Raw genomic sequence first — 27,563 nt, forward strand, 5'->3', positions numbered from 1 at the left:
GGAGGAGGTTTCTCAGAGTTATTTGACATGGGACGGGGCACATAACAAGGGGACCCTTTGCCTCCTTCACTTTTTACTATATCTATTGAACCGCTTGCACATTTAATTAGAAAGTCTCCTCAGATCTCCCCTATTACAATAGGTACAACATCACATTCGATATCACTTTACGCAGACAACATGCTAGTTTATATGGCAAATGTTCAACAAACTCTCCCCTATGTTTTAAAAACAGTGGAGCAATTTGGATTTCTTTCAGGATACAAAGTTAATTTGTCAGAATCAGCACTAATACTATCCTTAGCTTTCAAGAACTGGTATCTTGATATAACATTGATGAACACTCTCTTTTCTTCTACTTTAGAGTAAGATCAGTTTGTAAACCCCATAGGGTCCCCTGGGGGTCAGATTTAAAGGACCATCCCATTTTAAGTTGGATAGAGAGTGCTCCAGGACAGATAGTGTCATATATATATATATATATGACAAATTAAACTCCCAGAAATATATCCCCACATCAGGAATGAAAGCCTGGGATAGAGATGTATCTGAATTGGGACAAGACTTAGACTGGGATGCGATTTGGGATAATGCAGCCGGTGCTTCGAAAAACCCAAATCATCTGTATATACACTTGAAATTTTGTCAGAGAGCATATTTAACACCAAGAATTAGACATCAAATGGGACCGGTTCCTGACCCACATTGCTCATTTTGCCCCCACGGAACCATTGGCTCTTTTATACATGTTGTATGGGAATGTCCAGGGGTTTTTGATTTGTAGGGGAAGGTTATCAGTACTCTTACAGAACTAACGGGGGTACAATTACCAATGGACCCCACTGTACATTTTCTAAATGATGACTCCCACTTTTCCCTTACGGAAAAAACACGCAAAGTCTGGCTAGCAGGCCTGACTGCAGCTAAGAAGACTGTAGTTCAGCGTTGGAAACCTCCCCGTGATATTTCAAATACTCACTGGCTTCGGAGCTTTTTGGACATTTCTTACCTGGAACTATCATCAGCAAGAGTAAATGATGCACAACCAAACACAATCATAATGTGGACAAATTTGATATCTAACTTAAAAGATCTTCTGTTAAAATAGGAATGCTCTGTGTGTGCACTACTATTCAGTTGGTTGGGGGGGACGGGGAAAGAGGACGGGGGAAGAGGACGAGGGGTGGAGGGGGGATGGTGATGAAAGTTGGGGGGTGGCTAGGTTAAACAGTCAAAATGTAATTGGCAACTGGTTGTATTGAACGTAATTTGCTGGTGTTGCAATAAAAAAATCAGTGATTAAAAAAAAATTAGTATCGAGAATAGCCTAAATAGAGAGAGAATACAAAAAAAATGAGATGCAAATTGACTTGGTAGTCCTTGTGCAGGATTCCCTAAAGGTTTCCAGGTTGAGCCTGTGGTGAGGAAGGCAACACAGTGTTAGCATTCATTTCAAGAGGACTAGAATATAAAAGCAAGGATGTAATGTTGAAACTTTATAAAGCACTGGTGAGGCCTCATTTAGGAGTATTGTTTGGGCCCCTCATCTTCGAACGGATGTGCTGAAACTGGAGGGGGTGCAAAGGAGGTTCATGAAAATGATTCCAGGATTGAATGGCTTATATGCAGAGCGACTGATGGCTCTGGGTTTGTATTCACTAGAATTCAGAGAATGAGAGGTGACCTCACTGAAACCTATTGAAAGGTGAAAGGCCATGATACGTAGATGTGGAGAGGATGTTTCCTCTGGTGACAGTCTAAGACCACAGGACATGGCCTCAGAATAGAGGATTGTCTTTTTAGAATGGAGATAAGGAGGAATTTCTTTAGCCAGAGGGTGGTGAATCTGTAGAATTCTTTGCCACAGACAGCTATGGAAGCCAAGTCTTTATGCATATTTAAGACAGGGCTTAACAGATTCTTGAATGGTCAGGGTATGAAGGGATGCAGGGAGAAGACAGGAGATGGGGACTGAGAGGTAAATTGGATCAGCCATGTAATATTGGAACAGACTCGATGGGCCAAATGGACTAATTCTGCTCCTATATACACACACACACATCTTAAAAAGGCAATGCCTCAAGAAGGTAGTATACATCATGAAGGACCCTCACATTCTAGGATTTACAGTTAAAGGAGTGGACGTCGTCATCGGATTTCGATGGACAACCGAAGAGAGAGAGGATTTACCCACTGGATATACCCTCTGCTCAGTACTACCATCAGGGATGAGATATAGGATTCTAAAGACACGCACATTTCAGGAACAGCTTTTTTCCCTCTGCCATCAGATTTCTGAAGTGAACCCATGAACACTACCTTACTATTTTGCTTTATTTTTGCACTATTTTTATACATTCTCATTGTATTTTATAGTAATTTTAAAGTATTGTAAAGCAACAAATTTCCCAGCATATGTCAGTGATGCTAAAACTGATTTTAATTCTGCCCTTTATTCACACTGATATTCCCAAGGACTGATAGACCTGCTCCTGGACCACAGCTTTCCATAGCCCTCCCATCCATGCACCTCTCCTACAAGTTGAAACCCAGCACACATCCACAACACTGCACAAGCCATTTTATTGACTCTTCGCTCAAGCCTTGAACGTTTGGACAGTAAAGGTGCATACATCAGGATGCTCTTCATTGACTGCAGCTCTGGATTCAATACTATTATCCCCTTAAAGCTAATCAATTAGCTCCAAGACCTTGAACCAGAGGGGTTAATCACTCAACTTCACTTGCCACATCACTAAACTGTTCCCACAAACTATGAACTCACTTTCAGGGCCTCTTCATAACATGTTCTCAATATTTACTGCTTATTTATTTATTTATTTATTTATTTTCTTTCTTTTTGTATTTGCAGTTTGTAGTCTTTTTCTTTCTTTTTAAATCTTTTTATTGAATAAGTATACAAAAAGGTAAGCCATATAGGCACTAATACACTGTTAGAATATAATAAAATTACAGAAGATATTAATACAGAAAAAAAAAGTGATACAATGTAATTTAAACATAACATACTAAGGTAACATAATAGTATACTAATTTTTATATATATATATATATCAATAGAGAAAAGGGAAAAAAAAAACCCACCGTGCAACTAACTAAAAGCAAAGCAAAGCAATGGGCTAACTTGGAACCAAGTAGAGTTAAAGAACTTAAAATCACGTCCTCAAACCCGACCTCCATTAAAAACAGTAAAAAAAAACAAGAAGGGTATATAAATATGGAGCAAAAAAGAGAAAAAAAAATTACATCAAATGAAAATATTGAATAAAAGATCTCCAGGTATATTCAAATTTAAGTGAGGAATCATAAAGATTACTTCTAATTTTCTCCAAATTCAAGCATAATATCGTCTGAGAAAACCACAAAAAAGGTGGTTGGAGCATTAAGCTCTTTCCAATGATGTAAGATACATCTTTTCGCCGTTAAAGAAAGAAATGCAATCATTCTATGGGCTGAAGGAGAAAGATTACTGGAAATTTTAGGTAGTCCAAAGATAGCAGTAATAGGGTGTGGAGAGATATCTATATTCAATACCTTTGAGATAATATTAAAAATGTTCTCCAAAAAGTTTCCAGAGTAGGACAAGACCAAAACATATGAGTTAAAGAGGCTACCTGCCCCGGACATCTATCACAAAAAGGATTAATATGAGAATAAAAGCGAGCTAATTTATCTTTGGACATATGTGCTCTATGAACAACTTTAAATTGAATTAGGGAATGTTTAGCACAGATAGAGGAAGTATTGACTAATTGTAAAATCTGCCCCCAGTCATCCACGGAAATGATAGAACCCAATTCCTGTTCCCAATCTACCCTAATCTTATCAAATGGAACTTTCCTAAGTTTCATAATAATATTATAAATCATAGCCGATGCACCTTTCTGACATGGATTAAGGTTAATTATAGTATCTAAAATGTATGTAGGAGGAAGCATTGGAAAGGAAGAAGGTATAGTACTTAGGAAATTTCTAACTTGTAGATATCTAAAAAAATGTATTCTTGATAAATTATATTTATTAGATAATTGTTCAAAAGACATAAGGGAACCATCTAAAAATAAATCCAAAAACCGTGAAATACCCTTAGTCTTCCAAATTTGAAAAGCACGATCCGTAAAAGTGGGAGGAAAAAATATGTTACCTAAAATAGGAATCACTAGCCCAAATTGGTTAAGATCAAAAAATTTTCTGAATTAAAACCAAATACGTAAGGTATATTTAACTATCGGGTTAGATACCTGTTTGAGGCGTTTCAAATCAAAAGGAAGAGAGGAACCTAAAATAGAGCCAAGTGTATAACCCTGAACAGATTGTAATTCCAATGCTACCCATTTAGGAATGGATAGTATATCCTGGTCAAGTAACCTAAATTTCATATGTCGAATATTAATTGCCCAATAATAGAATCTAAAGTTAGGTAATGCTAAACCTCCATCTCTCTTAGCTTTCTGTAAATGTATTTTACCCAGTCTCAGGTTTTTATTTTGCCAAATAAAAGAAGAAATTTTTGAGTCAACTTTATCAAAAAAAGATTTTGGAACAAAACTCGGTAATGCCTGAAATATATATAAAAATTTTGGCAGAAAAAACATCTTAACTGCATTAATACGACCAATCAAAGTTAAATATAAAGGAAACCATTTAGATGAAAGTTGAATAATATGGTCAACTAAGGGTAAAAAGTTAATCTTAAATAAATCTTTGTGTTTACAAGTAATTTTAATCCCAAGATATGAAAAATAATTATTAATCAATTTAAACGGAAAGTTATGATATAAGGGAAGTTGTTTATTAATCGGGAAAAGTTCACTCTTACTAAGATTTAATTTATAACCTGAAAAGAGACTAAATTGTGCTAATAACTCTAAAACAGCAGGGATGGATTTTTGAGGATTAGAAATATATAAAAGTAAGTCATCAGCATAGAGTGATATTTTATGGGACTTTAAGCCCCGAGTTATCCCAGTAATATTTGGAGATTCTCGAATGGCAAGTGCAAGAGGTTCTAATGCAATATCAAATAATAAAGGACTAAGAGGACAACCTTGTCGAGTACCTCGAAAAAGAGGGAAAAAAGGTGAGCTTAAAGAGTTAGTACGGACCGAGGCCACAGGAGAATGATATAACAGTTTGATCCAGGGTATAAATTTCGAGCTAAAATTAAACATTTCAAGCACTTTAAATAAGTAAGGCCATTCTACTCTATCAAAAGCTTTCTCAGCATCTAAAGAGATAACACACTCAGGAACATTTTGTGAGGGGGTATAAACAATATTTAACAGTGTGCGAATGTTATAAAAAGAGTAACGACCTTTAATAAAACCCGTTTGGTCTTCCGAAATAATAAAAGGAAGTACTTTTTCTAATCTGTTTGCTAATAACTTAGAAAAAATATTAGAATCAACATTTAATAAAGATATTGGTCTATAAGATGCACATTGAGCAGGATCTTTATCCTTCTTTAATATTAGAGAGATAGACGCTCCATTGAAAGATTTGGGAAGTTTACCAAGTTTTAATGAAGCCTCGAAAACCCTACAGAACCAAGGGATTAATGAAGGTGCAAAACATTTATAAAATTCTGCGGTTAAACCCATCAGGGCCAGGAGCTTTCCCCAGGTTCATAGAGGAAATAACATTCTTAATCTCATCAGTAGTAATGGGAGTATCTAGCATAGAAGACATATCCTGTGAAATCTCAGGGAAGTCTTGGTTATCTAAAAAATCATTCATATATTTAGAGTCTCGAGGAGACTGATTGATATAAGGAAGAATAAAAATCAAAGAAGGTTTGATTAATCCCCGCATGATCAAGTATCAGTCGATCATTTTGATTATAAATCTGATTAATTTGAGATTTAGCATAATTAGACTTCAATTGGTTAGCCAACAGTTTGCCAATTTTGTCACTGTGTACATAAAATTCACTTCTTGTTTTCTTTAATTGGTTTACAATCGAGGACGAAAGTAATAAACTGTGTTCCATTTGAAGTTCAGTTCTTTGTTTATATAACTCCTCAGAGGGAGCTGTAACATATTTCTTATCAATTTCCTTAATCTTGTCCACAATTACCAACTCCTCCTGCTTCAGCTTCTTCCTCAAAGCAGCAGAATAGGCGATAATCTGACCACGAATATAAGCTTTAAAAGTATCCCAAAGAATGTTCACAGAAATATCCTCTGTATAGTTGATTGTAAAAAAAAGATCAATCTGTTCATTCATAATTTTAACAAAGTCCGAATCCTGAAGCAACAGCGAATTAAAACGCCATTGTCTATTATTTTGTGTATTGACCTGAATTTTAATAGAAAGCTTAAGTGGAGCATGATCCGAAATGGTTATAGAGTCATAATCACATTTAATCACTGAAGAAATAAGACAAGAGTCAATAAAGAAATAATCAATTCTTGAACAGGAATGGTGAACATGTGAAAAAAAAGAAAAATCTTTTTCCTGAGGATGCATAAAACGCCAAATGTCCATCGACCCAGAATCAGAGAGGAATGAATTAATCAAAGTTGCAGATTTATTAGGTAAGGTCCGTAGAGGAGCCGAACGGTCCAAAGCTGGAGATAAACAGGTATTAAGATCTCCGCCCCAAATCAATGAAAACTCATTCAAATTCGGGAACTGATTGAATAATGATTTATAAAATTCTGGATAGTCCATATTGGGAGCATAAACATTAACCAAAACTACCTTTTTATTAAATAGTAGACCACTAACCAGTAGAAATCTACCATTCGGATCAGAGGTAATATCATGTTGTATAAAAGTAACTGAGGAGTCTATAAAAATAGAGACACCTCGAATCTTAGTGTTAGAGTTCGAATGAAACTGTCGTTCCTTCCAGAATTTAAAAAAACGTAGTCTGTCCCCCCTCCGCACATGGGTCTCTTGTAAAAATAGAATTTGTGCTTTAAGTCTCCGGAACTTTTTTCCTTTTAATAGGATGGTTAAGACCATTAGTATTCCAGGAGACAAAATTAATAATAGACTCCATAAACCCTAAAGTCAACCCGCAAAAAGGAGGATTGACGATAGGCTCGACCCACGAACCCCGAAAGGGAACAGAACAAATAAGAGATACCGGGAAGGAGAACGCAACCAATACTTCAATAGTGTACATAGCCCAAGAAGAAAGAAACTAAAACGTGAAGCCCCACCCCCCACCCCCCACCCCATGACCCCAAGGCTAGATCTAAAACAGACCAGCCAGAAAGAAGCAAGCACTAAAACTACCCCCATGACTTCTGATAGACGCTCCCTAAAAAAAAGTGTAAATATAAAAAAGATCAGCTAGTTATAAAACAGTAAAAGAATAAAAAAAAGGTAAGTCAATTAAAACAAACACTTAATATAACAAAGAAAAAGCCAGAAAATATAAAAAAAAACGCAACAAACCCCAGACTCTATGAACAAAAAAAGAAATGAAAATACTAACATAAACTAGCTATGAAAACCTACAAAAAAAGTAGATTTAAAAACTACAAAATTTAAGGCCTCAAAGGAAATACGTAGAATGACGTTGAGGGAATAACCACCCAGAATCCCCTGGGAAAAAGAAAGGAATGACGCAGATAGAAAGAAAGTTTAGCAGCCATATTAATTAATCAAAAATAAACTTTTCTACCCATTTTTAGACAAAAAAAAATTAAGGCCGACAGATTCACAACCTCCGATCAAACGGAGATTGTTAAAAATTACGATTAAGATGTTGAAGGTGAAAATTGACCCAGATAACTCTGGGCATCCAATGGAGATTCAAAAAAACAGAGGATTCCATCCAACGTACGAATCCTTAGACGTGCTGGGTAAAGCAGCGCTGGTTTTAAATCCATCTTGTAGAGTTCCGACATCACAGATCTGTAACGAACCCGTTGATCCCGAATTGGTTTACTGAAATCCTCCACGAATCGGAAATTAAGATGCGAAAAATCAATGTAACCTTTAGATCGAACGAATCGAAACAGTTTCTCCTTGTCTTGAAAGTAATGAAAATGTAAGATGACATGTCGAGGTTTATCTGACTTAGACGAGTATGATGGAAGTCTGTGAGCCCGATTCAATAACGGTGGTTGGTCAGGAAATACAGTAGGAAATGCATCTTTTAAAAGTTGAGAAATAAACTTCATAGGGTGGTCAGGTTCCACAGCTTCACACACACCAATCATTCGAAGATTCTGCTGTCGCATTCTGGATTCTAAGTCAGAGTTTTTAAAGGTCAGAAAGTCAAGTTTTTTCTTCATTATAGTAATTGTTTCTTCAATTTTCCCCATCTTGAGTTTATTTTGTTGTGTGGATTTTTGAAGATTAGATATAGCTGACTGATGTTCCATAATAGATAATTGTATTTTATCGATTGAATTGGCAATTTTCTGGAAATTAATTGAAATTTCCGAACGAATCAGTTCCGTAATAGAGGTTGAAATTTCCCTTTGAATTAAATCCGATATAGCTTTCAAAGTCACCAGTGGTTCAGTCGGAGGAAGATCGGTACCTTTCGTTCTAACCGGAGGTTTGCCATCTTTCCCATTTTTTCCATTTTTAGACATAGCAGACCTTAAAAACATCCGATTATCGAAGAGCCCAATTTGTTTCAAAGTATTGTAAAAGTCGATGCCTTAATGGTTAGTTAAAATATAGCTGATCATAAGAAAAAAAACTCAGAGGTAATGGAGCGAGTCAAGAACACGACTTCACTCCATGAGCTCTACCAGAAGTCCCCCAGTTTGTAGTCTTTTGCACACTGGTTACCCGCCTTGTTGATGCAGTCTTACATTGATTTTATTATAGTTATTGGATATATTGAGGATGCCTACCAGAAAATGAATCTCAGGGTTGTATATGTTGATATATATATGTACTTTGATAATAAATTTACTTTGAACACTTTTGTGTCGTGTTCTTTTGCTGGTAAATGAACGAAATCAGCAGACACCTAGTGCAGAAAATGGACTGACTTCACAGAATGCCGTTGACAATAGCATCCTCCAAATCTTAAAGATGATTGTCAATGCCTTCAAATTCTTCATAGTTCCTAAGTTGTTGAAGTAGTGAAGACATTTCATTTTCAATCCCAGCCATTTTTGGGATTTTTAAGCCTGAATGCTTGAAGCCGCAATGAGCAAAACAGTTCCAAATTGTCTTACTACTTATTTCTCACCAACTATCAGTGACAAAAATCACTGCTTCTTAAACACAAACACAAGCAACTGACACCATTTAAAAACAGTTTGCTTGCAAATGCCACACAAGTGCATGCAATTGATGCTATTTAGAACCTGTTCGGCAACAGTGTCCTGTTCCAATTATGCTGCATACTGTCCCAAATAAGCAAAGGGAATCTCAGCTATTTTCTCAATTAGGTTTTGTTCTTTAAGAGTTGTCCCAAATAAGCAGCTGCCCCGATTAACCAATAGACAAATTAAGTGGAATCCACTATATATGTGACAAATATGTATTTAATAATAAATTAACTTTGAACTTGTTCACCGATTAAAGTGACAAGGGAGATTGAAGTGCCAGCTGTCTGCTTTTTAAAAAAAAAACACGCTGGTGAGATTGCTCTGCTATGAAGAGGGAAAAATTTGCCCAGGTTTTCTGCATTTGGATGTGGACTTGGACTGTGGACCCCCCCCCCACCCCCAGTCTTATGGTTTTGTTGTATTCTGTTTTTCACCCTATGTTTCTCATTTTTTTGTGTGTGGGGGGGGATTTGGGGGTCGATGTGCCTGTTCCATTTTTGCTCTTTTTTTGTGCTGGGAGATGGATTTGGGGCTCATGATTATGCTGCTGTTTCTTTCTTGGTTTCATGGCTACCTGAAGAAGAAATTTCAGAATTGTATACTTAGATACTAAATGAACCTTTGAACTTACACTGGCAGTTTCGTCCATACTCTCACTACCTTCTGAGTGAAGCTCCCCCTCATGTTCCCTTTAAACTTTTCACCTTTCATCCTTAGCCCTTGACCTCTAGTTTGAGTCTCACCCAACCTCAGTGGAAAAAGCCTGCTTGCATTTACCCTATCTATACCCCTCAAATTTATATACCTCTACCGAATCTCTCCTCATTTTCCTGCACTCTAAGATATAAAGTCCTAATCTATTTCCTCAAGTCCTGGGAACATCCCTGTAATGTCAAATCACTGATTTTCTTTTTCTTCCCAGTTTCAGCATATTAATCCCCGTAAACTCATTTAATATTTCTTGAACGTTCTCAGAGCAGATGGCCATTTAGCCCATTAAGTCTATACAAAGCATTCCTGTCTGTTTCATTCTCCCATTTATCTTCCTGGAACCCCTTCCCTCATGAGAGATGTGAGCCTTTTTCATATAAAAACATTAGCTTGCATACCTGAGGCAACCAAAGTGTGAAGTTCCAAATCAAGTAGAAGTCCAAAATTATGAATGTCAGTAATTTCTTATTCACTATTTTGTAGGATCTATATTGAATATCTTTTTCATGCTTGCCTTGGAAGAGCCAACTTACATTAACATGAAATATCTACGATGTCAGAATTGCTACAAATGGAGTAGACTCATGGATAAAAGGAGAGATTCCTAACAACAACTCAATAAGGTAAGGATATTGTTAGGGATGGTAAGCAGAAAGCCAATTTAAACATGACATGATGGCTTTGCTTCATCGTTGAAAGTCTGCTGCCCTTCTTTCATCCACCAAATCTAATTTACCTTATAGCCAGAGGTCTTCATTTTGTTCCTGTTGATGTCCATTTCTTCCCAAACATCCTTCTCTCCAACATAGGGAGTCTGTGGGTTTTGAGATCCTTGAGACTCTGCCATCCTTTCAGGGCAAATTATGCCTGGGATAGCATTCTCCCCGTCACTGAGCTGCTCATCTTGCAATACCTCATCAGTGTTTTCTTTCATCAGATCTCCTGGCACCAGTGAAGCATTAGCAATTCTGTCAAAATACAAGCATAAAGACATCTCATATAGTCTACTTTTCATGGTGAGGAATTAAAGATAGAAATTTCTGTAACTTATTAAAAAGTATTTCTTTTGATAGCAGTTTTATCAATTAAAGCAGGGGTTCCCAACCTGGGGTTCATAGACCCCTCAGTTAATGGTAGGGGTCCATGGCATCAAAAAGTTGGGAACCCCCGGATTAAAGGGAAATGGGTTAGATACTTTTGTAACCTGGAAAGCATTGCTTATATAAAAGCTGGGAGCAGCTTCCATTGTTATCTACAAAAGCCAAACAGTTAAAGTTGAAAAAAATTTAAAGGCAAGTAGGATGAGCAAGAGAATGGGACTAATTTACTACCATGATCTTTCAAAAGCAGGATAAGACAAAATCCTTTATGTCATAAAATTCTTGACCCCTTCAAATATTGGTCTTGTTATTTGCATAATAAATGTTTGCAATTAATGAATGATTCTGCTATTTACATAAGGAGATGCTATAGCACCTACAGTACATGTCAAGTTCTTATATTAAGCAGTTTGCTTTCCAAAAATAGATCCTGCCTAATGCTACATTCTTTCAATCATGTGTGGTGATTAATATTGGTCAGTTAACATTTCCTTATTATTTGACAACTATGCATGTCACACACACCAAGAGATTAAGGGTCTTGCCAGTTAACCATATTTCTTAAGGGTGAGGGGAGTAGCAAATTGTTGTGCATGCTGGCATAAATGACACAGGTAGAGAAAAGGGATGAGATTTGCAGAGTAAATATCAGAATGTAGAAGCTCCCAATGGGAAGAAATTAAAAAGCAGGACATAAAAGGTAGTAATCCCCGGATTATTTCCAGTGCCATGTACTAACAAGGGTAAGAAGAGGAGGCCATGGCAAATGAACGCATGGCTGAAAAACTGGTGTGGGGCAGGGATGCAGATTTTTGGACCATTAGGATCTCTCCTGGGGCAGAGGAGATCTGAGAGATTGGTTACACATGACCTGGAAGAGAAAGTGATACTCTGGCAGGCAAATTTGTTATTCAAAGGACTAAAATCGTTAAGACTTTGTTCTGAAGTAAACAAAGTTACTTGTATTTAAAACCATTTTCCATTAGATGGGTTTAAATAGTTCCACCAGTTATGAGTCAAGGGTTATTTGCTAACACTTCCCCAGTTTTAGGAGAGTTACTGGGGAACAATATAGAAAAGGTTATGAGAAGAAGCTGAGCAGATTATGCACTACTCTTTGGCTAAAGAAATTCCTCATCTCTGCTTTAAGAGGACACCCCTCTATTCTGAGGCTGTGTCCTCTGGTCTTAGACTCTCCCACCATAGGAAACATCCTCTCCACATCCACCCTATCAAGGCCCTTCACTATTGAATAGGTTTCAAAGAGGTCACCCCTCATTCTTCTGAATTCTAGTGAATACAGGCCCAAAGCCATCAAATACTCTTCATATAACAACCCATTCAATCTTGGAATCATTTTTTGTGAACCTCCTTTGAACCCTCTCCAGTTTCAGCACATCCTTTCTAAGATAAGGGGCCCAAAACTGCTCACAATATTCCAAGTGAAGTCTTACCAGTGCTTTATAAATTTTCAACATAACATCCTTACATTTATATTCTAGTCCACATGAAATGAATACTAACATTGCATTTGCTTTCCTCACCACACACACAACCTCCAAATTAACCTTTAGGGAATCATGCAGAAGTTCTCCCAAGTTCCTTTGCACCTCAGTTTTTAATATTTTCTCTCCATTTAGAAAATAGTCAACCCTTTCATTTCTTCTATCAAAGTGCATGACCATACACTTCCCAACCCTGTATTCCATCTGCCATTTTGTTGCCCATTCTCCTCATCTGTCTAAGTCCTTCTAGTGCTGCTTCATTCCCTCAAAACTACCTGCCCCTCTACCCATCTTCATTTTACAACATAATTAACCTGATTCTTTGGAAATACAGAGTTAAGCTGTCATTACACGTATAACACTGATTCAGAGTTAGACTATCAAAAATGTAATATGCAAAATCAAATGAAATCAAGTTCATTGTCATCTGTCTGTATATACAGTATATACAACCAAATGAAACAACATTCCTCCAGACCACAGTGCAACCACAAAACATATATCATACACAGCACAAAATACTGCCACAAATAAATTAATAAAATTGAATTCAAAGTGCATGTGGCGCGTAGCACAGGTAAACAGTAAACAGCGCGATGTCCTACCGCTAAGACCTTCGGTGGTGGCAGGTTTCACAGCCTGAGGGAAGAAGCTGTTACCCAGTTTGGACTAGTTTGGCAGTTCTCAACCTGATCCTGTACCTCTTTCCTGGTGGCAGGAAGTCAAAGAGATCATGGGCGGTAGGTGAACTGGAAAGGGTCCAATGTAGCTGGAAGGAGGGATTTTATATGATCAGGAAGGGAGGTGTCACTGTCACTATCATTGATGCACTAGGTGGTTTGTATATCTTTCTGTAAGTGTCTTGCACATGGTGTCAGTGAGTTTTTTTGTGCGTACTCTCACTTTGCCTTCCTGATAGCATGAGAGCACGGCTCTTGCTGACGTTAGAGACGTCCTATCCCTAATCTGAGAGTATTATCCCGATCCCTGAGCAGTGCACGAACCTCTGCATTAAGCCATGGTTTCTCGTTTGCCCTGGCAGTGTAGTGCTTAATCATGGTTCAAAGTTCAAAGTAAAATTTATTATCGGAGTACATACATGTCACCACATACAACTCTATGATCCTTTTTCTTCAGTGCATTTCCTATGTGGCCAGTCCCGATCCCGCCTATTTATCAATGTTGACATGATGATCGTAGGCAGCTGCCTTCCTGAATATGCTCCAGTCCAGTCCTGTAGCTGTTCACATAGTAGGTGGCAACTTCTGGCCAGGTCCTGATCTCCCTGTAAACTGGTTTGACTTGTTTAACCAGTGGTCTGTATGCAGGGATTAGCAAAATGGATGCATGGTCTGAGTACCCAAGGTGACGGCAGAGGCGGCCTTGTAGGCTCCACGAATGTTAGTATAGACCAGGTCTAGGAGGTTCTCTCCTATGTTTGCAAAGTTGACATGCTGGTAGAGCTTTGGCAGGACTGTTTTTAAGTTGATACAATTGAAGAAACCATTGGAGTGAGAGGCTTCGAGGTCACAGATGGCACCACAGAGCTTCCGCAGCACTGGCACCGAGGCATTCACGCACAAGTTCTTACTGACATAGGCACACAGACCGCCTCCACTGGTCTTACCAGAATTCGCATCATTTCTGTCCACCTGAAAGCAGATTAGGCCTCATAGCTTGATGGCCAAGTATGGAGTGCTGTCCTGGAGCCACGTTTCTGTCAGGACGAGTGTGCAACAGTCCCTCATCTCCTGTTGGTTCAGATGCAGACACAATAATCCATCTTATTTTCTCACTATCAGATGTTAGTAAGTAGAATCTTCAGGAGCGCAGGCCTGCAGGGACGTGCTTCAACAGTCACTAAAGTACCAGTGGTTCCGTATCCTTTTCCAATGCCCACTTCCCCGAGTAGCCGCAGTAGGCCGTGGCGCCGGCCGGTAAGTCCACTCTACGCATCAGGCTGTAACTGTGCAGCACCTTTTGCCATCCCGCTCACTGGTGAGGTACACTTACTTTAAAGTCTTCTTTTTGATCAGCAGTGGTGAACAGGACAAAATATTTCACTATTGATTGGAGCCTGAGATGCCACTTGACTATATGACCTTGTGACATCATGCACATTCAAAATATGCAATCTAAATAGTACATTCTGATTTGTGATAAATTGTTAAACCATTATACAATGTATACTTTTTCAATTCCGGAAGAAGATGGTGCCAGTGAACAATGCTACCACAGGCGACACCCTGCAGATGGTCCACGAAACAGTTACTTTCACATTTTTTTAAAATATGGTTCTAAAGCCAGTGATCCTGTGATCTACAGTTTGATGGCATGTTTTTGGGCCCACTGAGCTATCTGGTGCTTTGCTGTCTCCAAGAAGGTTCTGGGAGGTTAATAGCCTTCAGGTCAAAAAGCTGAGAGACAGGGTGCAAGCCCAGGATCGACCCACCTCTTACCGATCTTACTGATTGAAGCATTGAGGAAGATTGAAACATCAAGACGAATGCAGAAGGCGAGTGAGTGTTCATCACCATCACTGCTGCTAGAGAAAGCCACACTCACTCTCACTCATTCATTGAAAAATGGACTTAGTAATTTTTTAATATTGTGTTTTGGCTCATTCTTTCTTGTTGCCTTTTGCGTGGGGGGTTGTGATGTTCTTTTTGCTGTTTGCACTATTTGTTTTTTTCTTGCACGTGGGTTGATGTTCTTGTTGCCATTTCCACAATTTGTTTTTTTTTGCGTGTGTGTGGGGGGGGGGGGGAGGTTAATGTTTTCTCTGAACGGGATATGTTGTTTTCTTTGTTTCGTGGCTATCTGTAGAGAAGAGGAATCTCAGGGTTGTATAATACGTACATACCTTGATAATAAATGTACTTTGAATCCTCTGAAATAAAATTAAAATCAAATTATTGTAATAATCTTCAGACTGGATTTGCATCCTTAACTTGGCATCTTATTCAAATCTGTCGTCCTACATTTCCAAATCCTACCACTCTATCACCCATCCTCGACAAGTTATGAGGGCTCTCTAACTCAGTCACCTCAAATTTAAAATTTTGTATCTTCACCATTTTCTTTGTTGACCTTCATTTTGGTATCCCCTACATTTCATGGGAAGCACTTGGTGTTCAAATTTATCACAGAACCACTGATGACTGAGCTACCAGACAAAGGTTCAACAAACAAGAATTCCCTTCATTCATATCCACCTTGCCACCAACTCAGAACTTAAGGTTTTTGACCAAGTTGTTGGCCACTCTTAATCTTCTCATCTTTGCTGTGTACATTTTCCCCATGAAGCATTTTAAATGCTCTGTATCATCTTCATGATCTGTGGCAGTACCTTGACAACAGTTAACTCCACTCCCCATCCCCCTTAACTTCCCAATGTGCAACAATTCATCCTGCAAAAAAACAAAATCTCCCCTATGATTAGCAATTAGTTTAAAAGTAATACATTTGCTGGTTTTTAGCTGGTTACTTTAACTTGGTGCTTATTGCTTTTCATGGTATTTATTAATGAAGGTATGCAGAGGAATTGTTTAGAACATTCAAAGACAGGAATAAGCTGCAATATTTCTTCAAAAGGATATGGAAATACAGGAGATACAATAGTTCAACTTAGAATGCCGGTATAGAATATTTTTTTAAATAAGATCTTTTGAAATGATTGTTTCTTACATTGGTGGATAGGTAACAATTTGTCTCAGAGTATTAAATGGTCATATTCTGTGTAATGCAGTATATTTTTTGTTCTACTTGGCAAATGAAATAAGATAAACCTTATTAAATTTGTTAATGGCAAATATTTTATTTGTGTACTTTGTGTGCATGTTACACCAGCTGTTCTGTAACATCCCATATCAAATTACGTATTCCCACCAGAACATAATTCATCAGGGCTCCAATGTGATCCTTTTTCTTAAATTACACGTCAGCCTTTCTAACTGAGTATTAAAGCAAGCTCAACTAGCCCCTAGTCCACAGTGAGGTCTGTGCAGATACCATATACTCTGTATCAGTTTCTGTTTCTCTGTTGCTTTCTCTCTGTAATAGAAAAGTAAAAAAAAAACTCTTTAATGTTTAAAATCTTTTTATTGTCTCTGGCTCTGTAACCTCTGGTTCTAAATGCTAATTTTCCTATCTTTCTATTACCAACCTATGCTGTTTAACCTTTCGCTTGTTATCTTTTGTCCTTATTACTTATCAGTTGTAAGCTCTAAATAGATAATTCAATCACAAACAAGAGAATCTCTGCAGATGCTGGAAGTCCAAGTAACACACACAAAAAGCTGGAGGAACTCAGCAGGCAGCATCTATGGAAAACAGTAGAGTCCAAATTTTGGGCCGAAAGGTGAAGGGTATCGGCCCAAAACATCAACTGTACCCTTTTGCATAGATGCTGCCTGGCCTGCTGAGTTCCTTCAGCACCCAGGTGTGTGTTTCTACAATAGGTCACATTTTTGAGCATTTAAAAGCTCCAAAAGGTGTTTCATGGATACAACAATGAAATAAAAGTCAAAATCATGCTATCTAGTTACACATCTTAATAGCTGCCCAAAATTTTGATGACAAAGATAGCTTTCAAGGTATGCCATAAAAAGGCTTAGGGCTTTACACCAAAACTGCTAAAGACACAACAACCTCCTAGTGCAGCCCAGGTAATTAGCGATTCGTGAAAGGATATGCGAAAATGAATCACCCATTGAACCAGCTGTTGTGTGGTTATCCACCTGTGGGGAGGAAGAGGAAGGAAGACCGAGGGCCGGAGGTAGAAGGATACTTGAACCCAGGGGAGCCTTTTGGATCGAGGTGAGATGCTCAATGTGAGGAGGCGATCCAATCTCTAAAAAGGGCGCTGACTCAGGCCCCAGTATTGGCTTTTGCTGATCCCCAGAAGCCGTATGTTCTACACACTGATGCCAGTCACGAGGGTCTGGGGGCTGTCCTGTACCAGGAACAGGGCAACGGATTGAGGCCGGTGGCGTTTGTCAGCCGGAGCTTGTCGCCATCTGAGGGAAACTATCCCACTCACAAGCTGGAGTTCTTGGCGCTGAAATGGGCGGTGGTGGACAAGTTGAGTGACTATCTATACGGGGCCCAGTTTGAGGTGAGAATTGACAACAACCCCCTCACTTATATCCTGACCTCAGCAAAGCTGGACCCTACTGGGCACTGGTGGTTAGCGGCCTTGTCTGCCTATGAGTTCAGCCTGAAGTACCGGCCAGGGAGTCGGAACATCGATGCAGATGCTCTATCTCGTCGGGCGCACGATGAGTCAGGCACAGCTGAGGAGTGGAAAAGTATCCCTGCCCCGGGAGTAAACGCCATGTGTCAAGTTGGGAGTGACGGGGAAGTAGGAGAACAGATGGGAACGGATCGGGCAGTAGATCAATTGGGGGCTGATGATGACGTGCTACCCACTGTTTACTGTAATTTGACTGCTCTGAGGAACAGGCAGCTGCCGGAGTTGAGCCCCCAGGAAGTGGGGGCGGCTCAGCGTGATGACCCGAGCATTGGCACTATCTCGTACACTGTTAGACAGGGTGATATGGGCCAGGTGGAGAAGGCGAAGCATGCCTCCGTTCCCCTACTACTGAAGGAGTGGCCTCGGTTGAAGCTGAAGAACCACGTGTTGTACTGGGTCACGTCGCCCCCGGACCACCCCTGGCGCTGGCAGCTGGTCGTGCCTGTGAAGTATCGGAAGACTGTGCTCCAGGCACTACATGATGATTCCGGGCACTTAGGGGTAGAGAGGACCTATGGATTACTCAAGGACCAGTTTTACTGGCCCCGATGAGGGGGGAGGTGGAAGAATACTGTAAGACCTGTAGCCGTTGCGTCAGGAGGAAGACCTTGCCTGCGCAGGCGGCGCCGTTATCCCACTTGCAGAGTGCGGGACCCATGGACCTGGCGTGTATGGATTTCCTGTCTATTGAGCCAGACACCAGCAACATCCCCAATGTCTTGGTTATCACGGATCACTACACTAGATATGCGCAGGCATTTCCCACTAAGGACCAGAAAGCGACTACAGTGGCGAAGGTGTTATGGGAGAAGTACTTTGTTCATTATGGCCTTCCCCGGCGGATCCATAGTGATCAGGGACGGGACTTCGAGAGCAGGCTCCTCCATGAATTACTGCGTATGCTTGGGGTTGAGAAATCCAGGACCACCCCCTATCACCCGCAGGGTGATCCTCAGCCAGAGAGGTTTAACCGGACCCTGCTGGACATGCTCGGCACTTTGGAGATCGGACAGAAGAGCAAGTGGAGTCAGCACATCGCCCATTTGGTTCACTGTTACAATTGTACGCGCAATGATGCTACCGGGTACTCGCCCTATTATCTGATGTTCGGATGGGAAGCGAGGTTGCCCATTGATCTACGTTTTGGGACTGAAGCAGGTGAAATACCTTCGAAGCCTTCTGAAGTACGTGTCTGATATGAGGAGAGAGTTGAAAAGGGCATACGAGTTGGCTGAGGCGGCAGCCACCAAGCAGAATCAGCGGAATAAGAAGAGATATGATCAGAAAGTAAAGTTCGTCCAGCTATTGCGGGAGACCGGGTCCTTATCCAGAATTTAGGACTACCTGGTAAGCACAAGTTGGCGGATCGTTGGGCGGCCACCCCCTATATGGTGGAGAGTCAGATGCTGAATCTCCCTGTTTACCAGGTGAGACCCAAGGATGGGAAGGGGTCTGTCAAGGTACTCCATCAGAACCACCTGTTGCCTCTGGGTCAAGAGGTGCAGGTAGACTGAGAGCTCGAATGGGAGTTTACGCCTAGTGTGAGGACTCTGCGAGGGCGCGGGGCGAGGGAAGAGCCTGCTGCGAAAGAGACGGGGCCAGTCCCCACCCCGAAAAGGGATACATCATCGGAAGACGATGATTCAGACGTGTGGTACCCGTTTCCGTTCGCTGATTCTCCGGTGCCGGGAGAAGAGGCTCCTGTCCCTTCCCTCACTGAGTTAGGGGAACCAAGGGAGGGTGTTGCAGAGCCGCCTGTATTACAGCCGGGATTGGGGGAGGAGAGGGTGGAGCCAGAACCTGAGGCAGAGGGCTCACAGGTGAGGGGGAGGGTCTGACAGATAGGTCCGGGGGGGTCACCTGGGGTGTCTGAACAGGGAGAGTCAGCAGAGGAAGTACAGAGGCCTCGGAGGAGTAGGCATCCCCCAGAGAGATTGACTTATACAGTGCCGGGAGAACAGGGTGTGATCTCTACTGCCCTGGAAAGTTATGTTACTGCTTTATGCACCTGGGTTGAGTTTTGTGTTTCACAAGGAGCACTGGTGAACCCTGTTAACGTCATGAGGGCATGACTTTTATTGGTGGGGGGAGAGTATACGAGGTCTTTCTTTTTTGTTAAATTTAAAATGTCTTCTTTGTTATGTTATACTGGGGAATGCTGAGAAAGTCTCTGGCTAGACTGTTGCTTGGATTATTATAGATAGCAGGGTGCTATTAGCCAATGGGTGGTCATGTATCATTTTGTTTTCGGATATAATGCTGTATCATATGACGGCAGACAGGGTTTTTGGCGGGGAGTCGGAGGAGAGACGAGGAGGACGGTGGACGGGATTTTGGCGGGGAGTCGGAGGAGAGACGAGGAGGACGTCGGACGTGCGGAAAGGCTCTGGTCCATCACTTCGGGTGGTCCTGAGCCATGAGTCGACAGGATCCGAGTGGTCATCCGGAATCGAATGAGCTCCAACGGTTGCGCGCAAAGAACTTGGACTTCGATAAGTGTTGGCGCCTTTTTTTTCATTACTTCCTTTTCTGTGTCGAATTTATATTAATATCATAGAATTAGTAATATCTATAAAGTGTGCTTGGTAAAACGTACTGCGTGTGCTGGCTGATGATTGATGTTTGGGATTGATTCGGGCAGCAACCGACTCCGTGGGAAGTGTTGAGGCAGGTGCTGGGTGGGATTTCCCCTAGACATGCACGAGCCAATATAACTGAACGTTACACTTGTACACCTCTATCATGTCTCCTCTCATCCTCCTCCTCTCCAAAGAGTAAGGTCCTAGCTCCCTTAAACTCTGATCATAATCCATACTCTCTAAACCTGGTAGCATCCTGGCAAATCTTCTCTGTACCCTTTCCAATGCTTCCACATCCTTCCTATAGTGAGGCGACCAGAACTGGATACAGTACTCCAAGTGTGGCCTAACCAGAGTTTTATAGAGCTGCATCATTACCTCGCGACTCTTAAACTCTATCCTTCGACTTACCCCCAGATCCCTCTGCTCCTCCACACTACCAAGTATCCTGCCACTCCTCTGGACATGTACCCCCAGATCCCTCTGCTCCTCCACACTACCAAGTATCCTGCCATTTACTTTGTACTCTGCCTTGGAATTTGTCCTTCCAAAGTGTACCACCTCACACTTCTCCGGGTTGAACTCCCATCTGCCAATTCTCAGCCCACTTCTGCATCCTATCAATGTCTCCCTGCAATCTTCGACAATCCTCTTCACTATCTACAACACCACCAACCTTTGTGTCATCTGCAAACCTGCCAACCCACCCTTCTACCCCCACATCCAGGTCGTCAACAAAAATCACGAAAAGTAGAGGTCCCAGAACAGATCCTTGTGGGACACCACTAGTCACAACCCTCCAATCTGAATGTACTCTCTCCACCACCACCCTCTGCCTTCTGCAGGCAAGCCAATTCTGAATCCACCTGGCCAAACTTCCTTGGATCCCATGCCTTCTGACTTTCTGAATAAGTCTACCATGTGGAACCTTGTCAAATGCCTTACTAAAATCCATGTAGATCACATCCACTGCACTACCCTCATCTATATGCCTGGTCATCTCCTCAGAGAATTCTATCAGGTTAGACACGATCTGCCCTTCACAAAGCCATGCTGACCGTCCCTGATCAGACCATGATTCTCTAAATGCCCACAGAATCTAAGAATCTTTTCCACCACAGACGTAAGGCTCACTGGTCTATAATTACCCGGACCATCCCTACTACCTCTTTGAACAAGGGAACAACATTCGCTTCCCTCCAATCCTCTGGTACCATTCCCATAAACAACGAGGACATAAAGATCCTAGCCAGAGGCTCAGTAATCTCTTCCCTCGCCTCGTGGAGCAGCCTGGGGAATATACCGTCAGGCCCCGGGGACTTATCTGTCCTAATGTATTTTAACAACTCCAACACCTCCTCTCCCTTAATATCAACATGCTCCAGAACATCAACCTCATTCGTATTGTCCTCACCGTCATCAAGTTCCTACTCACTGGTGAATACCAAAGAGAAGTATTGAGGATTGAGGATCTCGTTCACTTCCACAGCCTCCAGGCACATCTTCCCACATTTATCTCTAATCGGTCCTACCTTCTCTCCAAGTCATCCTTTTGTTCTTCACATAATTGAAGAATGCCTTGGAGTTTTCCTTTACCCTACTTGCCAAAGACTTTTCATGCCCCCTTCTTGCTCTTCTCAGCCCCTTAAGCTCCTTTCTTGCTTCCCTATATTCCTCAATAGACCCATCTGATCCTTGCTTCCTAAACTTCATGTATGCTGCCTTCTTCCACCTGACTAGATTTTCCACCTCACTTGTCACCCACGGTTCCTTCACCCTACCATTCTTTATCTTCCTCACTGGGACAAATTTATCTCTAGCATCCTGCAAGAGATCTCTAAACATCGACCACATGTCCATAGTACATTTCCCTGCAAGAACATCATTCCAATTCACACCCGCAAGTTCTAGCCTTATAGCCTCATAATTTGCCCTTCCCCAATTAAAAATGTTCCTGTCCTCTCTGATTCTATCCTTTTCCACGATAATGTTGAAGGCCAGGGAGCGGTGATCACTGTCCCCCAGATGCTCACCCAATGAGAGATCTGTGACCTGACCCGATTTGTTACCTAATACTAGATCTAGTATGGCATTCCCCCGAGTCGGCCTGTCAACATACTGTGACAGGGATTCCATCCTGGACACACTTAACAAACTCTGCCCCGTCCAAACCCTTGGAACTAATCAGGTGCCAATCAATATTAGGGAAGTTAAAGTCACCCATGATAACAACCCTGTTATTTCTACACCTTTCCAAAATCTGCCTCCCAATCTGCTCCTCGGTATCTCTGCTGCTACCAGGGGGCCTGCAGAATACTCTCAATAGAGTAACTTGACTTGACTAACCTGTTCTTGACTTCCACCCATACTGACTCAAAAGAGGATCCTGCTACATTACCCACCCTTTCTGTAGCTGTAATAGTATCCCTGACCAGTAATGTCACCCCTCCTCCCCTTTTCCCCCCCTCTCTATCCCTTTTAAAGCACTGAAATCCAGGAATATTGAGAATCCATTCCTGCCCTGGTGCCAGCCAAGTCTCTGTAATAGCCACTACAACATAATTCCGTGTATGTATCCAAGCTCTCAGTTCATCACATTTAAAGCATTAGTCAAAGGCACAACAGTAAAATAATTTACAAAGAAATTAAATATCATCCATAATTGACCTACTTTAATTAAGTCCATTAGGGTACATCAACTGCATTTTAGTTAGAATTCCCTAGTATATTACACTCAAACCAATCTATTCCTTAAACCAACCAATTGTTTAATAAGGAATTATAGCATTATTCTTCATTAACTCAAAACAAAACATGAATTCAAAGCGAGTTGTGATAACAATCTCTCTTGCCAAAACGCAAAATACAAGGGAATGCATAACTTCCACAAGATTACAGTAAATCATTTAATGTATTTCTTATGGAGTATATGGCTCAACACAAAGTTGACTTATCCTGATCTGTATGATTGTGCTTCTTGAAAGAACATTGTCTGAATTATGATGCACTAAATGACTGGTAAGCCAACGTTAAACATTCTCCTCACACATTCAAACTCTCCATCAGTGTAGGAAAAATATACTAACAATATTGTACTTACCCAAGAGCAGCAGGAGTCTGCCGTGTATGTAGCTGAGGAGTAGTAGAGCTGCTTATCATAGTAAAAGATCCATCCATCCCAGCTTTCTCCCAGTCAAAAAGATCACTGTCAACAACCCCATGTGCTTTTATGCTGTTGTCAAACACAGTCATCAACAACTACAGAACAAAGAAAAACCAAGTCAGGATAATGAAAAATGTAACAATGCAGTACTAGGACAGTTACTCTGGAATAGTCACAGAGAATACTATCTCTATATCTACACACACACAAAAGTAAATAAATAACAAACACGAGAAAATCTGCAAATGCTGGAAATCCAAAGCAACAGACAGAAAATGCTGGAGGAATTCAGCAGGCCAGACAGCATCAATGGAAAAGTCGATGTTTCGGGCTGAGACTCTACATAAGGATCCCAATGAATAAAGAGCCAGCCTGCTCAACTTCTCTCCATAACTCAGTCCCTCAAGTCCCAGCAACATATCCTCTGCACTCTTTCCAAATTACTGGCATCTTCCAAATCACAGGGTGACCAAAAGTGAGCACAATATTTAAATATGGCTTCACTAACATTCGCAAGGAGTCACCAGTCTTTAACAAGTGAACGCTGTATTTTTTTAAATACTACAGATATTTAAATATATAAATTACGACTTCAAATGAATTTATACAATTCAGTATTAATGTTAGGTTTTTAATTATTTAAAAATTTTTCCTAATTGTTTTTACAGACTTCCAATCACTTACAGGATTGTAACATCCAGTTACAGGAATTAAACTAAACAGAGAATGTGTTCCAGAATTAAATCAGGCAGCCATGGGGGTAATCCATGGGTCTAGTTTTCTACATCAGTGGCCATTTGCAACCTGCTCTGGCTTGAGGAATAACCAAAGTAGCCATGCCAGCAAGAGGTGAATGTGAGGCACATGCTAGATCAAGTGTGGTGCAGTCTGCTATAACAGAACGAAATATACAAGCTACAACAGCTGAGCAAGAAATAAATGATGTTAAAAGTTCAAGCAAATTCGCTAATAGAAAGGTTGTGAGTGGTGGTAAAAATCTTCTGAGGTGCATATATTTCAACGCTAGGAGTATTGCGGGGAAGGCGGATGAGTTGAGGGCGTGGATTGACACGTGGAATTATGACGTTATAGCAATTAGTGAAACTTGGCTACAGGAGGGGCAGGACTGGCAGCTTAATATTCCAGGGTTCCGATGTTTCAGATGTGATCGAGGCAGAGGAATGAAAGGTGGGGGAGTAGCATTGCTTGTTAGGGAAAATATTACAGCAGTGCTCAGGCAGGACAGATTAGAGGGCTTGTCTACTGAGTCCTTATGGGTGGAGCTGAGAAACAGGAAAGGTATGGCCACATTAGTGGGATTGTATTATAGACCACCCAATAGTCAACAAGAATTGGAAGAGCAAATCTGCAGAGAGATAGCAGGCAACTGCAGAAAACAAAGTTGTGGTGGTAGGGGATTTTAATTTTCCATATATTGATTGGGACTCCCATACTGTTAGGGGTCTAGATGGTTTACAGTTTGTAAAATGTGTTCAGGAAAGTTTTCTAAATCAATATATAGAGGGACCAACTAGAGGGGATGCAATATTGGATCTCCTGTTAGGAAACGAGTTAGGACAAGTGACGGAAGTCTGTGTAGGGGAGCACTTTGGTTGCAGTGATCATAACACCATTAGTTTCAATTTGATCATGGACAAGGATAGATCTGGTCCTACGGCTGAGGTTCTGAACTGGAAGGCGGCCAAATTTGAAGAAATGAGAAAGGATCCAAAAAGCGTGGATTGGGACAGGTTGTTCTCTGGCAAAGATGTGGTTGGTAGGTGGGAAATCTTCAAAGGAGAAATTTTGAGAGTGCAGAGTTTGTATGTTCCTGTCAGGATTAAAGGCAAAGTAAATAGGAATAAGGAACCTTGGTTCTCAAGGTATATTGCAACTCTGATAAAGAAGAAGAGGGAGTTGTATGAATTGTATAGGAAACAGGGAGTAAATCAGGTGCTTGAGGAGTATAAGAAGTGCAAGAAAATACTTAAGAAAGTAATCAGGAAGGCTAAAAGAAGACATAAGGTTGCCTTGGCAGTCAAAGTGAAGGATAATCCAAAGAGCTTTTATAGATATATTAAGAGCAAAAAGATTATAAGGGATAAAATTGGTCCTCTTGAAGATCAGAGTGGTCAGCTATGTGCGGAACCAAAGGAAATGGCGGAGATCTTAAATAGGTTTTTTGCGTCTGTATTTACTAAGGAAACTGGCATGAAGTCTATGGAATTAAGAGAATCAAGTAATGAGATCATGGAAACTATACAGATTGAAAAGGAGGAGGTGCTTGCTGTCTTGAGGAAAATTAAAGTGGATAAATCCCCGGGACCTGACAGGGTGTTCCCTCGGACCTTGAAGGAGACTAGTGTTGAAATTGCGGGGGCCCTGGCAGAAATATTTAAAATGTCGCTGTCTACGGGTGAGGTGCCGGAGGATTGGAGAGTGGCTCATGTTGTTCTGTTGTTTAAAAAAGGATCGAAAAGTAATCTGGGAAATTATAGGCCGGTAAGTTTAACGTCGGTAGTAGGTAAGTTATTGGAAGGAGTACTAAGAGACAGAATCTACAAGCATTTGGATAGACAGGGACTTATTAGGGAGAGTCAACATGGCTTTGTGCGTGGTAGGTCATGTTTGACCAATCTATTGGAGTTTTTTGAGGAGGTTACCAGGAAAGTGGATGAAGGGAAGGCAGTGGATATTGTCTACATGGACTTCAGTAAGGCCTTTAACAAGGTCCCGCATGGGAGGTTAGTTAGGAAAATTCAGTCGCTAGGTATACATGGAGAGGTGGTAAATTGGATTAGACATTGGCTCAATGGAAGAAGTCAAAGAGTGGTAGTAGAGAATTGCTTCTCCGAGTGAAGGCCTGTGACTAGTGGGGTGCCACAGGGATCAGTGCTGGGTCCATTGTTATTTGTCATCTATATCAATGATCTGGATGATAATGTGGTAAATTGGATCAGCAAGTTTGCTGATGATACAAAGATTGGAGGTGTAGTAGACAGTGAGGAAGGTCTTCAGAGCCTGCAGGGGGACTTGGACCAGCTGGAAAAATGGGCTGAAAAATGGCAGATGGAGTTTAATACAGACAAGTGTGAGGTATTGCACATTGGAAGGACAAACCAAGGTAGAACATACAGGGTTAATGGTAAGGCACTGAGGAGTGCAGTAGAACAGAGGGATCTGGGAATACAAATACAAAATTCCCTAAAAGTGGCGTCACAGGTAGATAGGGTCGTAAAGAGAGCTTTTGGTACGTTGGCCTTTATTAATCAAAGTATTGAGTATAAGAGCTGGAATGTTGTGATGAGGTTGTATAAGACATTGGTGAGGCCGCATCTGGAGTATTGTGTTCAATTTTGGTCACCAGATTACAGGAAGGATATAAATAAGGTTGAAAGAGTGCAGAGAAGGTTTACAAGGATGTTGCCGGGACTTGAGAAACTGAGTTACAGAGAAAGGTTGAATAGGTTAGGACTTTATTCCCTGGAGTGTAGAAGAATGAGGGGAGATTTGATAGAAGTATATAAAATTATGATGGGTATAGATAGAGTGAATGCAAGCAGGCTTTTTCCACTGAGGCAAGGGGAGAAAAAAATCAGAGGACATGGGTTAAGGGTGAGGGGGGAAAAGTTTAAAGGGAACATTACGGAGGGGCTTCTTCACACAAGAGAGTGGTGGGAGTATGGAATGAGCTGCCAGATGAGGTGGTAAATGCTGGTTCTTTTTTAACATTTAAGAATAAATTGGACAGATACATGGATGGGAGGTGTATGGAGGGATATGGTCCATGTGCAGGTCAGTGGGACTAGGCAGAAAACGGTTCGGCACAGCCAATAAGGGCCAAAAGGCCTGTTTCTGTGCTGTAGTTTCTATGGTTTATATGGTAAGAAGTGCATCATATCCTTAGCCAGTGTGCATTGTGGTAACTAAATTGTGAAGGTGTTCTTTAAGAGCAAAGTGACAACTCTATTAATATTG

General features: G+C 40.9%; 1 protein-coding gene across 5 annotated transcripts in view; it reads right to left on the minus strand.

The window, feature by feature from the left end:
• The window catches only part of LOC140200513 (tau-tubulin kinase 2-like), a 179,979-nt gene that overhangs the window by 108,047 nt on the left and 44,369 nt on the right, over positions 1–27,563 (minus strand). For all 5 annotated transcript variants that reach the window (XM_072263978.1, XM_072263993.1, XM_072263971.1 and 2 more), the window contains 2 exons: positions 23,523–23,680; positions 10,721–10,952 (listed from right to left, as the gene is read on the minus strand). In XM_072263978.1, coding sequence (XP_072120079.1) covers positions 10,721–10,952; positions 23,523–23,680 — 390 coding nt within the window. The remainder of the gene's footprint in view (positions 1–10,720; positions 10,953–23,522; positions 23,681–27,563) is intronic.

The sequence above is a fragment of the Mobula birostris genome, chromosome 1, assembly GCF_030028105.1.
Source record: "Mobula birostris isolate sMobBir1 chromosome 1, sMobBir1.hap1, whole genome shotgun sequence".
Classification (NCBI taxonomy): domain Eukaryota; kingdom Metazoa; phylum Chordata; class Chondrichthyes; order Myliobatiformes; family Myliobatidae; genus Mobula; species Mobula birostris.